Source organism: Plectropomus leopardus, chromosome 14, assembly GCF_026936395.1.
Source record: "Plectropomus leopardus strain MGB_pleo_1.0 chromosome 14, ASM2693639v1, whole genome shotgun sequence".
Lineage (NCBI taxonomy): Eukaryota > Metazoa > Chordata > Actinopteri > Perciformes > Serranidae > Plectropomus > Plectropomus leopardus.
Genome location: NC_142189.1, coordinates 2,450,221 through 2,471,227, shown reverse-complemented (window position 1 = coordinate 2,471,227; position 21,007 = coordinate 2,450,221). Strand labels below are relative to the sequence as shown.

Sequence of the window (21,007 nt, the reverse complement as noted above, 5' to 3'; positions counted from 1 at the left end):
TGACTTCCTGTTTCAACTTGTCGTGTGCTTTGTTTTTACGTAAACTCGATGGCTTCCAGATCAGAGGAGGATCTCTACTGTTCGGTCTGTCATGACGTCTTCAGAGACCCTCTTCTTCTGTCGTGCAGCCACAGCTTCTGTAACGACTGTCTGAGGAGCTGGTGGAGAGAGAAACCAACGCGAGAGTGTCCACTCTGCAAGAGGAGGTCCTCAGAGGACCCCCCTCTGAACCTGGATCTAAAGAAGCTGTGTGACAACTTACGGGACAGAGAACGGAGAGTTTTGGAGACAATCTGCAGTCTGCACTCGAAGAAATTTAAACTCTTCTGTGTGGACCACCAGCAGCTGGTGTGTCGCCTCTGCAAAGACTCAGAGAAACACAAAAACCACAGTTTCCAACCAGTCGATAAAGCTGCACGACAGCACAAGAAGAAGCTGAAGGAAACTCTGGAGCCCTTAAAGGAGAAGTTAAAGGTTTTCAAACAAACTAAAGTGATATTTAATGAAACAGCAGCACACATAAAGCTCCAGGCTCGACACACAGAGTGGCTGATCGAAGAGCAGTTTAAGAAGCTTCACCAGTTTTTAAAACACGAAGAGGAGGCCAGGATCTCCGCTCTGAGGGAGGAAGAGGAGCGCAAGAGTCAGAGGATGAAGGAGGAGCTGGAGGCTCTGAGCAGAGAGATAGCGGCTCTTTCAGACACAGTCAGAGACACAGAGGACGAGCTGAGAGCCGAAGACGTCTCCTTCCTGCACAACTACAAGGCTGCGGTGGACAGAGTCCAGCAGCGCCCCCTGCTGGAGGATCCACAGCTGCTCTCAGGAGCTCTGATCGACGAGGCCAAACACCTGGGCAACCTGTCCTACAACATCTGGACCAACATGAAGGACGTGGTCTCCTACACTCCTGTGATCCTGGACACAAATACCGCAGATCCAGAACTCATCCTGTCTGAAGATCTGACCAGTGTGAGACTGGGACAGAGACAGCGGCTCCCTGATAATCCAGAGAGGTTCGATTATTCCTGGTCTGTCCTCGGCTCAGAGGGGTTCGACTCCGGGACTCACAGCTGGGACGTGGAGGTAGGAAACAGTGCGTTCTGGTCGCTGGGTGTGTTAGCGGAGTCCGTCCACAGGAAGGGACACATGCTCTCTGGACTGTGGACGATATGGTGCGATGAGGGGAAATATTTAGCACATTCGCTGCCGGGTCCAGACACGGACCTGGTGGTGCAGAAAAAGCTCCAGAGGATCCGAGTGAATCTGGACTGGAACGGAGGACGGCTGTCGTTCTCTGATCCTGATACTAACACACACATACACACCTTCACACACACTTTCACCGAGAGGCTGTTTCCGTACATCACCACCGCAGATAAACTCCCACTGAAGATATTACCGCTGAAGATCTCTGCGACAAAACAACAGGTCTGATCTTTAGTTTGAAGGGTGCCGGGTGGCCCCCCGAAACATTTTATAATTCACAAAAAAATAAAGTGATCACTGAAGTCCTGGCTAAACCCCTAATTTCCCCAAATCCTAGAAATGTTCCAAACTCTGAGAAACATCTGAAAATCCTAGAAATTCCCTAAAATACAAGAAAGTCCTAAAATCCTATTACCTTCCTGAAACCCTAGAAATGTCTTAAAACCCGAGAAATGTCCAAAAATCCTAGAAATAACCTAAAATCAGAGAACTGTCCTAAAATCTGAGAAATGTCCGAAAATCTGAGAAATGTCCTAAAATCCAGGAAATGTCCTAAAATCTGAGAAATGTTGATGCATTTAGGATCATTTCACACTGATCAACAGAATAAAACACTTTAATTTCAAAAACAAAACAAAGCTCTGCAGATTTATCTAAATCATTACAAATTAGAAAAAAAACAACAACATATTTTGGACATACATGATGTCCAGTTTTAAGTCTTTGATCTGTAATTTTTCTGAGAGATGTGCCAAAACAGGCAAAACACAGCAACGGAAAATTGTCTCAGTGCAAAACACACAATCATCTTTAGCGTCAAACTCAGTTCAGATTATTGTTGCATTCACGTGCTGTCGGAATAATCTGAAAAACAGTGTCCGAAAACGTTGATACACGACTTTGACGTCGTATACGAGGCGTAAAGCTCGGCGGCGGGAACTTTATTAAACATTTATAGGCTCAGAAGGCAGAATATTGTGTTTAAGATTGAGCTGTAAATGAAAGGTGAAGAATTATTTCACTGCCTGATGGCAAATTTTGGTGTCTTAACTCTTAAGGTTTTGGCACATTTTGTGCATGACACGAAAATAAAGAAATCAATCAATCAATCATATAGCATCACAGTTTTAGTGTGTGGACTTTAGTTTTTTCTTCTCTTGTATTATCTTGTGTCCACCTAGTTTTTTGTCTGGATGTGTCTGCTTTAGCAATCTTTTGCACATTTTTTTGCTCACATGTCATTTGTAAAACAGCACTGGGTTGTGACCGTTAGTTACTGTCCATGAAAGTGACCCAAACTGGTTAGAAAAGTTACTTTTTAGCACTAACTCCCAAAATAAGTCAATAAAAAGCAATATTTCAGTGCTTTTAGGGAATGAACTGATGCAGAAACAGCTATCAACGTATCGTTTAAACATTTGGCACAATAAAAATACCACACGTCTGTTTGGTCGCGTCTATTTTGTTTCTACTTTCCAACTTCAGAGCTCACAAACGCATCGAAGTCAGAAGAGCGACTTCCAAACTCCAAACTAGATTTAAGTTCTTAAAATCAGACAGAAAATTCAAATGCAAGTCGAGCTATTCTGTCGCGTAAACTCAGTCTGACTTTTACTCAAGAAATCTGAGATTTAGAGGCCTGAAAAAAGTCTAATGTCAGCCTTTTTTTTAATCATGTTCCCTTTTATAAAAATCATATTTGTCTTTGCACATTTTATTTCTTTGTCTGATGGTTTCTGTGTGAATAAATGTTTCCTGTAAAGGCTCTTTGTGTCCGTCTTAAATCACCTAAAATAATAACCTTTGTTTGGGAATTTTCAGGTCTAACTGCTGTTTTCTGGGGATTTTGGCAAAAAAACGTAAATGTAGAAAATTGGCAAAAAATATCAACCTCGGCCAAAAATGTCTTTCAGACACTCCAAAATCCACAGTCCTAAATTACAGTATCTTTTTAACCCCATTGAAACCAGACATTTGCTTATTTCAAAAACATCATTAATAAATGACCAAAAAAAAATGCAAGAAATTGGTAAAAAGTTACAAGAAAATTTTACAAACAAAATAAAAACAAAAGTAAAAGAACCAAAACAGGAAATGTCCTGAAAGGTTGCTAAAATAAAATAAATAATAATAATTTTTTTATTTATTTCAATTTTAAAAATTATTCTCTCTTTATCTGCAAATTTTTAAAGTAATTTTCTCGTCGTCTTTTTGCAATTTGCGTGACATTTCATGCAAAGTTGATTATTATCATGTTTTTGAAAGAAATTACACAAATTTGCTCATTGCTTTGAAAGGTTTAAATGTTTGGGAAAGGCACAAATAAACTGATGACGGTCCAGGTTTCAAAGGGTTAAAAGAGGACATTCAGCAGCTGTGAAGAGAACAAGGACTGTTCAGATTCAGGACGCGGCGCTCTTATTTTTTCCCACCTATCACCTCCTGACTTCAGCACTCCTCCACGCGTAGCCGGGCTGCTCTCGGGTCAGTAAACGTCGGTTAAAGATGTGACGGTGAGCGATGTGGAGAGTTCGGCGATGCTGGTCGGACGCCACGCGGTGAAACTGACCGTCCTGTTTCCGGAGACCATCAGGAAGCCGTTGGAGCTGAAGCGTCCGGGGACGTTTCCCACGTCGAGCCAGACGAACGGAGCCACGGAGGCGGAGAGGAGGGTGATGGTGAAGCCGCTCTCATCCTGCTGCACCTGAGCCTGCGGGGAAACACACACACACACACACACACAGACACACACACACACACACACACACACACACAGAGAGAGAGAAAGAAATGAAAATAATTAAATGTGACACAATAAGCAGCAAGTAAACTTAACCTTTAGGGACTGTTTGATACATTTTATGTGCTTTCATTCTTTTTGTTTTTAATATTTCGGCTGTGTTCATACATAAGGCATAAATTCCGGTAAGACAGGACTGATGGTGGTTGAAAAATAAACTTAATTAAAGCAGATAATCATATTAAAGTTTCGGGTTTTTTTTAAAGCCTGATTTTGAGCGATAAAAGTGTGACAGTGCAGAAAAAAAGTATAAAAATCAGTGTTGCTGCTGATCACTGACATTTCTTTCGCTGTCATTAAACAAAGCTACTTAGCATTTAGTTTATTCAAAATAATTCATTTTTGTATTTTTATCATCTAAAAACATAGTTGCATCATAGCAAAAACCTGGCATTTAAAGGGCTAAAATGAAGAAAATTAATGAATATTTGATATTTATGATAAGGACTGATGTTGGCTAAATAAATTACTTGATGAAAGTAGAGAATCATATTAATGTATAATATTTTTTAAAGCCTGATTTTCCTGCACACTCTGGATTAATGGACTCTTCCATCACTGTTCTGTTCATGTAAATATTTCATTGTTTTGTATTCCTGGATTTTTCATGTTTCTGTTTTTTCTTTTTGCATTTCATATTATATTATTATTATTATTATTATTACTATTATTATTGTTGTTGTTATATTATTATTATTGCTATATTATTATTATTGCTATATTATTATTAATGCTTTATTATTATTATTATTATTATTATTATTATTATTATCATTTTTTTTTAATTTTATGTGCAATTTCACAGCTGTGTATAAATGAATGAAAGCTCCTCTGAACACGGCGTCGTACTGTGATGTTTGGTCTCTGCAGTCCCTGAGCGTCTTTGGGGGAGCTCAGGAAGTGGTGGTTGGCGGGACCCTGCTGGGCGCCGTCGCCGTCCTCCAGGTGGAAGGTGAGCAGGCAGGAGAGGCGGGTGCAGCGTCCACATCCGTCCAGCAGGGCGGCGACTGGCTGTTTAACCACGGCCGCGGCGCTGCCTCCAGGCACCGGGAGCAGGTCGAACTTCAGCCTGCAGACTGGATCCAGATCAGACCAGGAGAACACGGACACCTGATCCACAAGAGACCAGACCTGTTACTGCTCATGTGTCAAAAACAATGAACGTAAATTTAAATGAAATCAGCCGGTTAAACGTTACTGAAACAGAAGAGGGGAGGAGCACAAATAATCTATACACCAATTTAGTCTTAAGAGTGGATTTAAGTTCATTTTATTATTATGTTCAAATGTTAGAGAACTGCATGACATTTAAACAATATTTCTGTTTTTAACAGGATCATCCCTAAATTAGATTGATACAAACCTGCAAATAATTCAGTTTTCAAATTTGTTTTATCTATTTTTATTTCTCTATTTTTATTAATTTATTTTATTTTGCCATGCAGTGTAACACTTTTTCTGTTTTCAAATGTATTAATTTAACAGGAAAATTGTAATATAATAATTATTAAGGACTCCTTTTTTTTTTAATAATGAAGAATTACGGAATAAATTATAACTCAACTCAACTAAATCAACCCTTCCTTTTTTAACACAGTGGTTACATTAATGAAAAAAACAACAGAATATGCATATTATTCCTCCCCAAGTGAATAAAGTGATAATAAATAATAAACAATAATAACAAAATAAAAAACAAGAGTCTTTTTAGATTTATAGTTTGGTGATAATAATTCTGCTCCTGTGTCCAGTTTAAAAATGTGAAATGTTAACATGTAAACAGTCTCATTTGGATGTAAATGTGCATTTAAATATCTGATTTAAACTATCACATATTAACCGCTTAAACCTCTGATCTTTAACACCAATGTTGCTCTAACTTTTGTGTTAAATGCACAAATCAGAAACTGTGTTTTTGCTTTTATCTTGATTAAATTCTGCACTGAAATTCTCCAAAGTTTAGTATAAACTACACAGAGACGACGCAGGAAAGGTCATGAATGACACTGATTTTTGATTAGTTTTAACTGGCAAACATTTAATTCAAGTACAATTGATCAAATACCTGTTTTGTAATCCCGTTTTCTATAAATGCACAGTACTCGTATTTATTTATCTTGAACTGTCTGCACAGCATAATGCACTGTGTGCAGGTGCAATGTCTGGGACAACTGCACTTCCTTTTTTTAAAAATCACATCTCGCACTTGCTCTTTTGGCGTTTGAATGCACCTTCTGTACGTTATTTGGACAAAAGTAAAATGAATGCAAAGTTAAGATACAGTTAAAACCCTGAAAACGTACCACAGCTCTGAGCTTCAGGTCGTGACTCAGGTCTGAGACGGCGTAGATGAACAGCGTGTCGTCATCCTCGAAGCCGACCGGCAGGACGGCGGCGAAGAAGTTCTGTGCAAAATAATGCAGCATTTTCCATTTCCCACCAAACTCTGCACACACACACACACACACACACACACACACACACACACACACACACACACACACACACACACACACACACGCACACACACACACACACACACACACACAGGGGAATTATGAATTATTATTTCAAAACACTGACCTCTAACCCATAAAGTGGTGGAAGAAGTATTCAAATCCTTTATTGACGTCAAATAACGACAAGGATTTTCCTTTGTTGTTATTTATATTGATTATAAACGTATTTTCATTTTGACATACTTTTCTCGATGCAAGAGTCCAAAATATTAACATGCTGATCTAAAAATGTTTCCGCTGGTTGTGCGTTCACTCACCGATCGACGACCACGAAGGCGCCTGCCAAACATCATTGAGCTGCCAGTACAGAGCGCCCATCGTGTGACCTTTGCCCTCGATGATCTCGCTCCGACTTCGCCGGTAAAACTCGGTCTGAGTCTTCACACACTGAGCCTGCATGACCTGGATGTGAAACGTGAGAAAACGAGAACAGTTTGTAAACTCTGATTCGTTTGGTGGTTCACAGGTCGCCGATGTGCTCGTTCACGCAGAGGAACTCAAACTTCAGTTCACGCAGATTAAAATGAGCTAGTTCAAAGTCAGAGTTCAGCTATTTTCATTTTGAAGTTCTTTTTATTTATTTTACCTTTTTAATTTGTTTGATTTTATTTTATTTGTTTTACCTTTTTAATTTATGTTCTATTTATTTTATTTCCTTTTATTTGTTTTACCTTTTTAATTTATGTTCTATTTATTTTATTTCCTTTTATTTGTTTTACCTTTTTAATTTATGTCCTATTTATTTTATCATCTGAATTTATGTTTTTTTTTCCTTTTTTATTTCACCTCTTTGATTTATGTTTGATTTATTTTGTTTACTTTTATTTGTGGTTTCATTGCTTTTATTGCTGTTTTTGGTCTATTTGTTTGTATTATTTTATTTTAAGTTTTATTTTAAGTCTTGCATTATTTGTCCTCTGGTTTAATTTTCATCCTGACTCCGTTTGTGTGACTGACCTGAGTGATGTAGAGAGTGTCTGTAAATCTCTTCAGTGGATCTGTGGAGTTCGGCAGGTGGAAATGTATCGCCGCCTGCAGTAACATCTGCTTGTTCCCGCTCTCATGGTGCTGACGGTGGGAAGAGAAATTACTGTCGTAGCTCCAGTCCTCTTTTATGGAAACCTGAAACATCAGAAAACCAAAGGAAACTTTATAACACCTAAATTAATACATAAATAAATAAAACTAAAAAGTTCTGTGGGTGTGATGGCATCTTTGGTCCTTAAACTTGACTTCATTTCTCTCAAAAACAAAGAAGTTAAAGTTTTCATTTACAAGAAAATAACCTGAAATTCAGCACAAAAAAGGGAAGAAAAAAGTTTATATATACAGTATATATATATATACAGTATATATATATATATATATATATATATATATATATATATATATATATATATATATATATATATATATATATATATATATATATATATATGTATATATATATATATATATATATATGTATATATATATACATATACCTACACACACACACAGATATATATAAATATATATGGGTAAAAACAGTTTTCTCTCTCTTGTTTTTAAAACAAGTTTTCTAACACTAATGTGATTTTCTTGGTTATTGTCCTGTTTCCTGATTTAAACGCCTTTCTGTGTTAGTTTAACCTTTTGAAACCTGAGCTATTTCTCTCAAAAACATGGAAAGAAGGCAATAAGCAACAAAAGAAGAAATGACACAAAATTCAGCAAGAAATTAGTGAAAAAAAAATAACTACAAGAAAATTACTTTAAAATTAGGGGGAAAAAAGAAAAAAAGAAAGTTAAAAACAACCAATACCCTCACAAAAACCAAACAAACATACAAAAAAAACCAATTATACCTGGAAAATGTGCTTTAAAATTATGGTAATTTTAAATATGTAAATATAAAAATTATAAATATAGTTTTTCCCTATCTTGTTTCCGTTTTTTCCCTTGACATTTTTTCTAGCTTTTTTAAAAATAATTCTCTAATTTCTTGAAATTTGTGGAGCATTTCTTACCAAGCTGCTCATTGCCTTTTAGTCTTTTTTTTTTAAAAGAAACTGAACCAATTTGCTCTGATTTTAAAAATTTGAATGCAGCACAAAGAACTGCTGTCGTTCCAGGTTTCAAAGGGTTAATCAGTTCATATAAATGAATAAAAATTGGCACAAGAAAGACCCAAATACGACTGAAGCTCTCCAGAGAATATTTAAGAGTATGCCTCAGATTTTGACCTCAAACTGATGATTACTGATGAAAATCATATAAAAAAGGGACGTTTAGTCACCGGCTGCAGAGTGGAGAACGACGGCCACGACTGGAAGCCGTATTCGGAGGCGAAACGCGTCCGAGGAAACGTCCTCCAGTCCCAGCAGTCCTCAGTGTAGCTGTAGAAGTGTGTGTCTCCGTAATGAGGGTCATACGGGTTCTCCGCCACCCAGCCCTCCTGCTCCGACTCCGCCCCGTTTGTCGGACTGGAGACGAGGAACGGGCGACTCTGGTCCTCCTGGAGAAGATATCAGACCCTCATTTCTTATTTTTCAACCTGAATCCTATTTTAATCTTTTTTTATTTCTAATTTTAATTACATTTTTTTAATTTAATTTTTAATTCTTTTTTTAAAATTTTTAATTATTTTATTTTGTCTATTTTAATCTGCCTTTTATCTCATCTTTTAATTTATTTCTTTATTCTGCTCCAATCGTTTTTATTTCTTTTATTAGTACGATTATTTCTGTGTTTACGGCTAATATTTTTCGAACAGCATTTACTCTTATTGGTATGGGCTGTTGTTATTTTTGTTCTGTATTTGTTTCTCTTTTTGTTATTTGCTTTTGCTTTGCTTTGTTTGTCAACTCTATTCTTAAGGGTGCTATATAAATAAAGTTATTATTATGATTATTATTATCCCATATTTTTGTGGACACAATTTGCAAAGATTTTTTTCTTTTCTGTTGGAATTAATGTAATTACGAAGGAGGATAAGGATCATATTGAAAAACGAAAGAAAAATATAAGAATAAAGTCACAATATTAAAAGAATAAAATCAGATTTTTGAGAAAAAGTCCAGATATTATGAGAATAAAGTCGTAAATTTGTGAGAGAAAAGCTGTAACATCATGTTTTGTTTTGTTTTGTTTTGGCGTAAACTTATCAGGTAATATCACTTTTTCTTGTAATTTTATGCTTTATTCTTGCAATATTTTAAAAATCTATTTTATTCTCATAATCTCTGTTTTTTTGTTTGGAAATGTCAGTAATAATAGTTAGATTGCAGCCTGTTTTGCTCAACATTGGACCCATTTCAAAAACTGCTGTTCACATTAGTCACTTCAACAAAAACAACTTGGGTCCAGACTTAAAAAAATAAACTTAGAATAAATCATCATATTAAACTTTAACCATCTTTTAACTTTTCTAAAACATGACGTGACTTGACTCTCACCTCTTGAACAATCGCACGTATGTTGTTCACGTACAGCTTCACGTAGTCTTTCTGGTAAAGAGGCCTCTGGGAAACTGGGATGTTGAACCAGTCTGTCGCCAGAGCGGCTTCGTTTTCATTGTTTCCGCTCCAGATTATTATGGAAGGATGAGATTTGAGACGCTGCACCTGAAGATTAAAACATAAATGTAAAAAAGATACATGAATGTAAAATAATTCAGGCTTGATTATAGCGTAAAATATTGAGGATTACAGTTTAGAGTATAATGTTTTCTTTTATTGATTCTTTTATTTTCTGTCCTTGGTATTGCTGTTATTCTGGGTTATCCTTTGGCTGATATAAGAAAATAAGCCTGTTCTATTTTCGGTTATTGACTGAGAAAATGTGTGTGAAATAATCTTCCTTTCTCATGATGCATGTAAAATATATATAAATTTTAAATATTAAATGATTCATTCAGTATATTCACTGTCAGTACAAAGAGCAGAAGAAATTTTGGGATATTTAAGTAGCTTGAAATGCTTCAAATGTTGTAAAACAACCGACACATTTACAGTCTGCAGAGAGAAAATCACAGCAGGCGATAAAAATAATGTTCTTTGATTTGTAAACTGTGGATAAAAATACTAAATGAAATAAAAAACGACTCCGCTCACCTGTTGGACGACCTCTTCTCTGACCGTCTGCAGAAAGTCCTCCTCGGTGGGATACATTGCACAGGCAAACATGAAGTCCTGCCAAACCTAAAAACACACACCTGTGAGCGTCCATCTGTTGTAGAATATGTTCATGAGACAAAGAGGTTTCAGACTATCAAAAATCACACAGAAATATATGAATCTGTCCCCAAACGGTCCCATATTTCTTCAGTAAAGGTATGTAACAGTGATACTGAAGGGGATACACTTACTTTTGTTCCTGATTTAAGCTTTTAATCGTCTGTTTTTCTGTTAAAATTTCTGTCACACCGCTCTATAAAGTAGCTAAACACAGAGAAGTGAAATGCAGAAAATTACCTGAATATAAAAGAAACTGAATCATTACTAACACGAACTGGAAAAAAGCACAAGCGTTTCAAATAGTGCAAAACACAAGCTAAGCCTATTCCACATCAGCAACAGACCTGTGGTGTTTAAAAATACATCCAAATGCATGTTATGTTGAATATATGCTGTACACAGTTTAGAGACATCTTTAACAAATGCTCTTATTGTTTTAAATGTAACAGTATTACAGCGTTATGTCAAAGTATCTTGTTTTTTATATATATAAATAATAATCACATAAAATAAAATCTCACATGTAAAATCAGAATTTAAATAATATAGCACAACTACAATAAATAAATAATGGGAAAAGAAAAAAAGAAGAGCTGTAACTTCTGTCTGTTGGTGCTTAGACCACATTTCCCATAAATCCCAGTGTTTCCCTGATTAAGAAAAGGTGTTGTTCCTGGACTTCACCCTAAGAGTCCCTCTGTATGCTTTCGTTTTTCTATACGCCGATGACAGTCTTCTGCTTTACAGGTAATGCCAAAAAGTAAAGGTGGTTACATCATTTCTTTATATGCTGATGATGGTCTCCTGTATACAGCTCCCCTCATAAAGTACAAGGGTTTAAATCACTTCCTTTATGCCGATGATAGTCTTCTGTTTTATAGCTAAAATCATAAAGTAAAGGTGGTTACATACATACATTTCTTTATATGCTGATGATGGTCCTCCGTTTATAACTAATGTCAGAGGGAAAGGTGACTGTCTTGTTTTGTAGTTAATCTGGCTACATTATTTCTTTTGATACAGATGATGTTTCTGTGATTTTGCTAATGTCAAAAAGTAAAAGTGGTTGAATTATGTCTTTATATGCAGATGATAGTCTTCTGTTTTATTGTTAAAAAAGTAGGTGATTTCAGGTTTGTTTTTGTTAAAATACTGCAGACTGTAATCACTCAGAGAGAGAGCCGACTAGCTTATGATACTGTTATTTTTATATTGTGGATGTAGTACTATCGATAAGTAAAGTCGTACTGATATCATTAGAGGACGATGACAATAGTTACCATGATTCCCATCTCGTCACAGATGCTGTAGAACAGATCCTGCTCGTACACGCCGCCTCCCCAAACTCTGAGGGCGTTCATACTGGCATCCACTGCCGACTGTAGTAAGTTCCTTAAGCTGCAGGACAAACAGAGCACGAGTGTCTTCAGCATTAATGTGTTCATAATGGAAACACTCAATAGTTCAAATCTGTACAAAAACACAGAGGAGACCAACAGTTTCTCCATGAATATTCTCATAACTGGTTTGTTTTGTTTATTGTTCATTATAAGGATGCCCATTAGCTGACGCTGAGACGACAAGCTCGTCTTTCTGGGGTCCAAGACAACATAACATTACATTACAACAGACACAAACAGTGATAAAAATTTACAGTAATAATATGAATCAATAAAATAATTAAGTGAACAAATAATAACAAAACAAAAATACAGCTAAGTTGAATAGTAATCAAAGATAATAAAAATAAATTCACCAATTAATCAACCAACTACCAATAAAAATACCTCCCAAATAAATAATATATAATATAATAATAACTTCCAAAGAAAAAATAAAAAAAATTTAAAAAAACAAATATTCTTCTTGACTATCTTTCTCTAAAAATCAACATGAAACAACCAATTAAAAAATAATTAGCAAACAACAACAACAAATACACAGTAACCAGCGAACACACCACAGCTGCTCAGAAAAGACAACACAGCTTTCCAGAAACATCCTCGATCTAAACTGGACTAAAACAATAACGAACATCTGCAATTATGTGCAAAATGATACATACACAACCAAAACCTCAAATTCAGTCATGTACACATAAAAATCAGATCTTCAGTGGTGATAATTATTAAAAAACGTGCAAAAAGCAGCTGTTGAAACTGAACTCACACAGCAGGGGTGACCTGGTCCTGGAAGGAGTGTGCTGGGATCCAGTTGGAGCCTTTGAGGAAAATTGGTTTCCCATTGATGCTGAAATAAAAGCTGAGGCCCGGAGACCCGACAACTGGCTCCTGGACGAGTTTCACTGTGCGAAAATACACCTGCAGGAGACACAAAACACTGAAACACCAAAGCTTCAACAGTCAAAAACACTCATGAACCCAAAATAATGATACACAAATGATATAAAGAGCAGCAGGTCCCGAGAATTTGAATCTTAGCACCCAAAAAAGTAAACTGCACACACCTACTTTTCAGTTGACGTTTGATTTCCTAAAGAGAAAACTTTGCTTTGGTTCATCAAAACTTTATTATTCACACATTACATTTATGTTTTCACACTTACATGCTGAACATATTTATAAACTTTATTGAAAATATTTAGTTACATACTGTATTATTTTTGGTACTCATATTTATACTCTTTATTTCTCTATGCTGGCAGTAAGAGTATTGAGTATGAAAAAGTTCAATATTTTCCATCAGTTATTTAAGAAAGTATAATATATTTATTACATTCATTACATAAACTAAAATGTTTCAAGCATTTTCTAATTTAATTTTGATAATTAAAGCCTACAATTAAAAAAAAGTGAAATAAAAAAATAAATCAAAGTATTAGAAACACCAACCCAAAAATACAGATGAGCTAAAGGCTGAGTAGTATTGAGTGTAGTATTGAGTATTGAGTATATAAATAAATGTACTTTTCAAAAGCATTACATCTCCCTACTGTAAATATTTTTTTAATTATCTGAGGAAATAAAGTAATAATTTGAGATACTAGATTTCTGATTTTCATGAGCCATGAGCCATAATCATCAATATTAAAACCAAAAAAGAGTTTGAAATATTTAAATTTACGTGTAACGAATATACACTTTATCAAAGTTAACTTTTTTGAATTAAATTACAAATGCCCAAATTACCATATTCTAATATTTAGCAATATTAAGCACCTGTATTTTGTTTATTTTGGATGGGCCAAAAATTCACACATAAAATTCACTTTATTTTTAATTTTTTTCATTTTTAATTATTCACTTTTTGGGACATAAAATACTTCATTCTGGTGTTTTTTTTCTTGCTTATATCTTATTTGTTTTCCTATTTTTTGGCATGTTTGGAATAAAGATCTAACTCCCTCTGACAGATTTCACAGTAAACTGTCCTCAATTAATACATCAATAAATGAATAAATAGCAAATGAGGAGAACGGAGGTGAACTCTGACCTTAGATTTTGTGTTCAGGATCAAAAAGCCGTCCTGAAAGCCTCGGAGAGACAGAAAGTAAAAAGGCTGGTCGCCGTGTCCGTTGGGCCACCAAAGTTTTACCTCCTTACTCTGGAAGAAGAAAAGAAGAAAAAAAACCTCTCAAAACTTCAAGTATTAACACAAGTATTTACAAACTTTTTAAAACATAATTCAGAAATACGGATGAATTTCGCTGCTTTCACAACAGACTCATAAACGCTTAAACGCGCAGACCCAGACGAGAGCGTAAACTCACTTTTTACATCGTGTCCTGATGTTTTATATTTTCCCACAGACTCCAAAAGTTCATATGAGGGCAGAATTCACAATCCTGTCAAAAATTTAGTTTTTGAGATAAAATCCTGAAATGTTACAAACTTAATCTACCATGACAGCAACATTTTGTCAATTTTTTCATTAAACTTTAAGATTTTTTAGGCGAGAATTTGCAGGTAAATGTTGCAGTCAAACATTTTGTTGCGCTGCTGATAAACCAAAAATCTGGGGAAACGGTTTGTTGATCAGTCTGAAGATGCTCTGCAGCAAGTTTGGTGTCAACGGAGTAAAAAATGTGTGAAGTTTAATTCATTTTACAGTTTTTGATTTAAAAAACAGAGTGATGGACTTCATCATTTGATGCTTTGATGGCTGTGGGATCAAAAACTGCAGTTTGAATGTTTCAGTGGAGCATTTTCTGCACTTTATGAATGTAACTATTTAGTTTCCGCGGTTTATTTTAGACTTATTGTAGGAGCTGAGCTGGAGATTCACACATTAAACTAAAATACACCATCTTACTAAAATGTATGCCATGTGCATGAACACAGTGTGCAGATTAGTGAGACTGCTGCTCACAGTGCTACAAAATATGCATTTCTTTAGATAAAGGTAACCAAGATTGTGCTTTGATTAAAACTTTCCGTCTGTGTTTTTGGAAGAAAACTTATTGACACATGCAAATTTCTTCTTTCCAACTTCAAACTGAAAACCTACAAACGGTTTGACTGAGCGAATACCGTGTTGAGATGTACGGTGACGCTGTTCTTGGTTCGTCCCGGCAGAAAGTGTGCGTAGAAACGCTGCTCTGAGTCCAGCTCGGGAATCGACAGCGTGATTTGACATCTTGTTGTCTGAACGGCATCGACAAGAAGCTCAACCTGGACCCTCCACTGAGAGAGACCGAAATCTGGACAGACAGATTAAAGAGACAGAGACAAAGACAGAAACAACACTAACTATTCCACACAGAGTGAGACGAAGTAACGCTGACATCGAAAACAAAACGTTAATAACACCGGTCCAAAGGCTGGAGCAAAAAAAAACTGGAATCTGCTGTATAAGAGACAGGAACATAAAGTCATGACGAGCAGAGCAGGCCTCACACTGCAGCTTAAACAACAACAACAACAACAACAACAACAACAATTACAGGAATAATAATAACAATAATAATAATGATGATAATAATAATAATAATACAAGTAAGTAAAGAAATAATAATTAATTAATTAATGAGTAGGTAAATAAGTAAGTAAACAAATAAAGCAAATGCAAGAGTGCTAAAAATTAAAACCTAAATATATATAGAAATACATATATATTTTTATAAAATAAAAAAATAAATAAAATAAAATAAAATACAATAAAATAAAATAAAATATACAGCACATAGGTGCCATAACTTGCAAAATAAATTACAAAAAACAAATAAAAGAAATATAACTATAAAGTAAAACTCAAACAACAAAAATCGAAACTGAACAGTCTGTTCAAGGCCACTGATGCATAAAAACAGAACGCTGCTTCTCCTTTTTTGAATTAATTTTCGGTAAACTGAGCAGGCATAATAGCAGAAAAATAGTCTTAACTTTTTATTTTTAAAAACGTTTTTAAAATCTTAACGCCTCAAAGCATCTTTATTTTATTTATGTGTTTCCCAGTAAATATACACAAAAACATTCAAATATTCCATACTTTTTGTACCCAAAAACAGATTGGCGATTGGCGGTGAAGATGAGACGTACCATACAGAGGAACGGCAGAAAGCTGGACGAGCTGCAGGACATCAAACGCCTCGAGGTGAACGTCCTTCCAAAGTCCCATCGAGGGAAACGACGGCCCCCAGTCCCAACTGAACGAGCTCTGCTCCTTCACAAACACAGCGAATTTATTCCAGATTACTGCTCAAACGTGAGCGCTCCTGAACATCTCACGCTTTGTAATTACTGTGACAACCTTTTTTTTCACGTCCGCTTTGACTTTTTCATTTTTTTGTTTTTTATTGTTGCTGTTTTTGTTGTTGCTGTTTTGTTTTGCCTTCTCATTTTATAATATACCGAATCTGCTGCTGAGACTTTTTCATTTAAATGTACGAACTGAAAGCCCAAAAAAACACAGTTAAAAAGATGTGACGCTTTGCTGTGCACGTTCAGTTCATTTATTAGAATACCAACATAAAATGAGGGAAAAACGGTGCTGGTTGCAGTGAGATGACGGTCAGGATTTCCAGCAGGTGTAAGAATAACATTTTAACGCTTTAAACAACATTTTAAAGGAAATTCTGCACAAAGAAAATCAGCAAGAGAAAAAAAGTTAAAGGCCCCAAAGTTAAAGGCGGATGTCCAAAAATATTTTTTGTTTTTTGTTAATTTGACTTGTCTTTCTTTCTCTTTTTTGCATATTTTTTAGGGGTCGACAGATTATCGGCCTGGCTGATTACTGCGGCTGATATTTGGCTTTTGCCGATTATCTGTATCTGCGTCTTATTTAAATGATCGCTGATAAAAAAAGAACGTGTCAGCATGGGAGGAATTTGATGTTTTTCATTTTTGAAATAAAAATTTCACTTAACTTTATAAAAAAAGTTGCTGGACTTTTGTGTTGGAGTTTGTTAGATTACAAATTATAAATATTGTAAATAAGATTTTTATTTTTATTGTAAATGCATATCGGTTCCAAATATTGGTTACTGGTCTCATTAACTATTAATAATTTGTATCAGCCCTGAAAAAACAATATTGGTCGACCCCTAATATTTTTTAAGGTAATTTTCTTCAAATTTAGTAATTTCTGGCTTATTTTTTTTGTAAATTTCTCATAAAGGCGCTTGTCGCCCTCTTCTCATGTTTTTGAGAGAAATCAAGCTAGTTTGCTCAGTTTTCAATGGGTTAATTATGCATCGACATCTTACTCACAGATACAGATTTTACAACAAATAAATAATAAAACTCTCCTCGGTATTTAGCCACCGTCCTTTGGTCTAAGAAATGTTTTCAAGAATATATTAATATTCTTGATAAACTTACTTTTCTGATGAAATTGACGTGACATTCTCCCTTCTGGACGTCTGGAGGACATTCAGGAGGAACTCTGTAGGCAGAGTGAGCTTTTCTTCGCTCAGACGCGTAAAGAAGAGGAGACACGAGGCTGACTTTGAGCACATTAACCCCGTCCTTCAGCAGGTCTCTGACCGGGAAGTCCTGCACACCAAAAACAAGACAGCAAAGACATGAAGACACTGCGCAGAGTGCATCGCAGACTGCTTATTTTCCAGTGAACGTACGTAACGACGGAACATGTTGTCCGTCTTCCCCACGAGGACGCAGTTGAGCCAAATCGATGCCACGGTGTCGACGCCGTCAAAGACGAGCAGAACCTCCTGTTTGGTCCTGTTGGTGAACACACAGGTGAGTCACGAACACACGCAGACAATTAAACTGCCGACACGCACGTCCAACACTCCCACATCCACATTTCCAGTGCACAGACATGTCCGACAGCCCGCTTCAGCGTGCGACATGTCCAACAGAACGATCCAGCGCGGATATGTCCAACAGCCCGCTCTAACGTCCGGACATGTCTCACTGCCAGCTCCAGCGCACGGACATGTCCAACAGCCCACTACAGCGTGCAACATGTCCGACGGCCCGGTCTAGCGTGGAGGTGTCCAACAGCCCGCTGAAGCGCAGACATGTCCGACAGCCTGATCCAGGGCAGATATATCCAACAGCCCGCTCTAACGTCCGGACATGTCCGACTACCTGTTCCAGCGTGTGGACATGTCCAACAGCCTGCTCCAGCACAGATGTGTCTGACAACCTGCTCCTGTGCCGGTATGTCCAACAGACTGCTCTAGTAGCGGACATATCCAACAGCCCGATCCAGCGCGCGACATGTCCAACAGCCCGCTCCAGCGCGGACATGTCCAACAGCCCGCTCCAGCATGGACATGTCCAACAGCCCACTTCAGCGTGTGGACATGTCCAACAGCCTAGTGTGGACATGTGTCTCTAAAGGTTAAAGGGGCCCTTCATGCCTCTGCAATGATGCACTTTGCATTTTTTTAATTATGCTGCTTATAACTTTATCATGACTTTTATCTACGTATTTATGAACTTTATTTACTGAGTTTTACTCTGCTATTTATTACTGACTTGCACTGTTTTTGTCTTTTAATGGGAAACAGAATTTTATTTTCATTTATGCATGGAAGTGCATTATCAAAGTGACACATGGAGGAAATCTGAATCTCATTTCAGAACCTAAAATCATCACACTGACCTGAGCTGGTTAGAGTCGGTGAACGTGGCCGTGTACGTCCAGTTATCGAAGGCGATCCAGCGATAAAACACATCGTTGAACCTGAAGTATGGATCCTGAGAGAAATTCAGAGAAATTTCATTTCATTTCTCTCCTAGTTTATGGCTGTTTAACATTTGTGGGGTTTTTGTGACACCTGCTGAACGTGTGCTGACATTTTAATGCCAAAAATGAGGCCAAAGACAGAATTTAGGACTAATACTGAGGCCTATAGTTTTCCACAACACTCCAAAATAAAAAAAATACTCTTAAAAATGTATGATTTTTCTTCTTTAAAGTGAGCTGAAGGGGCAACACCGAGTCCTTTTTGGGCCTAAAAGTAATCCAATTTAAATATCTGGTCCAAATATTACTGGGATCAGTACTGGATTTTTGTTTTTTTACGATTACAATTACATTTATTTAATAAATTAATTACTGTAAGATATGTTTAACTAGTTACTCCCCAACACTGACTGAAGCAGAGAGAAATATTAAGCTTTGAAGAAAAGGTCAGAAACAGTCTTTGACAAAAGGGCAAAAACTAATTCAGTGTTTTATTTTTTCTGTGTTGCTGTCTGTAATTATAGACATACTGTATCTGCACCCGTCAGTCTTGCCAGACTTGCCATTTTGCCGCCACAAAGCATCAGTATTTAAAGAAGCCCGAGGCTGTATTAAGTAATTTAACCCTCGACAGTTATAGATGTATGAGGTTACTGTCTTCAGGTGGAGCCGTTTTTAATGAGTATTTTATGATCGTCAAACCTGTCATCTAACTAACTATCTATCTGTCTGTCTGTCTGTCCATTTACCTAAACTTTTTTACTGATAGTTACTCATTATTACTTAACCCGTACTCTAACCCTGAATTCAGACACTTTTAACTTCAAACTTTGTTTGATTTCTTAAAACAAACAAACAAAAACACATTATGAGGAACTTGGTGAGAAATGTCCCCCAAACTGCAATGCAATAAAATAAAAAATAATAATAAAAAATAAAAGGTGAAAGGAAATGATTAAAAATAGCTGAGGGGGATTTGTAGTATAAGTATCTTAATTATTTATCTATAATTATGATACAGAAAAAAACAAATGAAAAATAATAAATAATGATGAACATATTTGGTAAAGAAATCTGCTGCGGATTTGTATAATATTTTCAATGCAGTACTTTCACTTTGGACACAGTATTTTGGTCTTGAGCCTGTTTAAAGGCTTCTTGTACTCGCAGAAAAGGTAAATACAAACATGAAGAGGCGGTTAATAACGTGAAGTCCGGAGGTACCTGGATGTCTCCTCGTCTCTGCAGAGCTGAGTGGACACATCCGGGGACCTCCGCGGACACGGACACTGAGCCGTTGGCGTTTCTGAGGCTCCATTTTCCGCTCAGACTCACAGAAACCGAACAAAACCCCGACAAAACCCCCAAAATCAAACACAGCGCAGCCGCAACGACGCAGCTGCAGCTCCCGCACACACTCATGGCGCCGACTCTGCTGTTAACGTCATTTTAGGTCAGAAAGACTCTTTCAAATCCTCTTTACTGTCCTCTTTGGGTTTTATTTCCTCAGCAGACCACTTCCTTGTCTGCTCGTCATGTGACCGTCCTCGCGCCGGTCAGCTGGTCTCGTTCACTGAACGTCACGATATTTTCGGATGTTTAAAAAAAAAAAAAGCTTTGATGTGAATCATGGAGCACACTTATTAAAAAGTATTAATTTCCTTTATTTGTATATTTTAGGAAAGTTGGTTACATCACAGGTCTTACATAAGATGATAATAATAATATTAATAATAATAACAACAACAACAATAATAATAATAATAATAATAATAATAATAATAATAATAATAATAATAATAATAATAATAATAAATATTCGATAAAAAATTAAGACTAATTTGAGTTTATGATCTCATTAAAAATGTGTAGTAGAAAATGTTCGTTATGTTTGTTATTATGGAGTATAAAACAAATATTTCATATTCATAATTGTTAATACGCTAATTAATTTTGGAAAAACTAAAAACCATACTATTGAGAAAAAATACAAATACAAATACATAAAAACATAAACGAAAATGATATTAATAACAACAATAATAATTATTATAAGTATAATTCTAATAATTACCTTAAAAGAAAAGGGCATTGTTTATCATTTATTTGACTGCCTCAGTGTAACTGAGAATAATTAGCTTTGTGGC

At 36.1% G+C, this 21,007-nt stretch overlaps 2 protein-coding genes across 2 annotated transcripts; one reads left to right on the top strand and one right to left on the bottom strand.

Annotated features, from left to right (window-relative positions):
* Positions 1 to 48: 48 nt before the first annotated feature.
* LOC121953240 (zinc-binding protein A33-like) lies at positions 49 to 2,971 on the top strand. Its single transcript, XM_042500215.2, has one exon. The coding sequence runs from the start codon at positions 49 to 51 to the stop codon at positions 1,432 to 1,434; it is 1,386 nt and encodes a 461-aa protein (XP_042356149.2). The 3' UTR covers positions 1,435 to 2,971.
* manba (mannosidase, beta A, lysosomal) lies at positions 1,807 to 20,411 on the bottom strand. The gene is made up of 17 exons (XM_088087841.1): positions 20,085 to 20,411; positions 18,777 to 18,871; positions 17,779 to 17,884; positions 17,522 to 17,695; positions 16,241 to 16,364; positions 15,233 to 15,402; positions 14,196 to 14,306; positions 12,912 to 13,063; positions 12,023 to 12,140; positions 10,620 to 10,706; positions 9,963 to 10,130; positions 8,804 to 9,022; positions 7,483 to 7,647; positions 6,783 to 6,927; positions 6,310 to 6,452; positions 4,856 to 5,116; positions 1,807 to 3,916 (listed from the first exon to the last, which is right to left on the bottom strand). The coding sequence occupies exons 1-17, from the start codon at positions 20,280 to 20,282 to the stop codon at positions 3,692 to 3,694; spliced, it is 2,661 nt and encodes an 886-aa protein (XP_087943967.1). The 5' UTR covers positions 20,283 to 20,411; the 3' UTR covers positions 1,807 to 3,691.
* Positions 20,412 to 21,007: the final 596 nt, after the last annotated feature.

Bases quoted from the DNA above. Each gene is read 5' to 3' on its own strand.
- LOC121953240 (XM_042500215.2), top strand. From the start codon at position 49: ATGGCTTCCAGATCAGAGGAGGATCTCTACTGTTCGGTCTGTCATGAC.
- manba (XM_088087841.1), bottom strand. From the start codon at position 20,282: ATGAGTGTGTGCGGGAGCTGCAGCTGCGTCGTTGCGGCTGCGCTGTGT. The intron at 16,365-17,521 runs GTAAGTTTATCA...GTGTTTGTGAAG, and splicing joins ACGTCAATTTCATCAGAAAA to GAGCAGAGCTCGTTCAGTTG. The intron at 6,453-6,782 runs GTGAGTGAACGC...GTGTGTGTGCAG, and splicing joins GCCTTCGTGGTCGTCGATCG to AGTTTGGTGGGAAATGGAAA.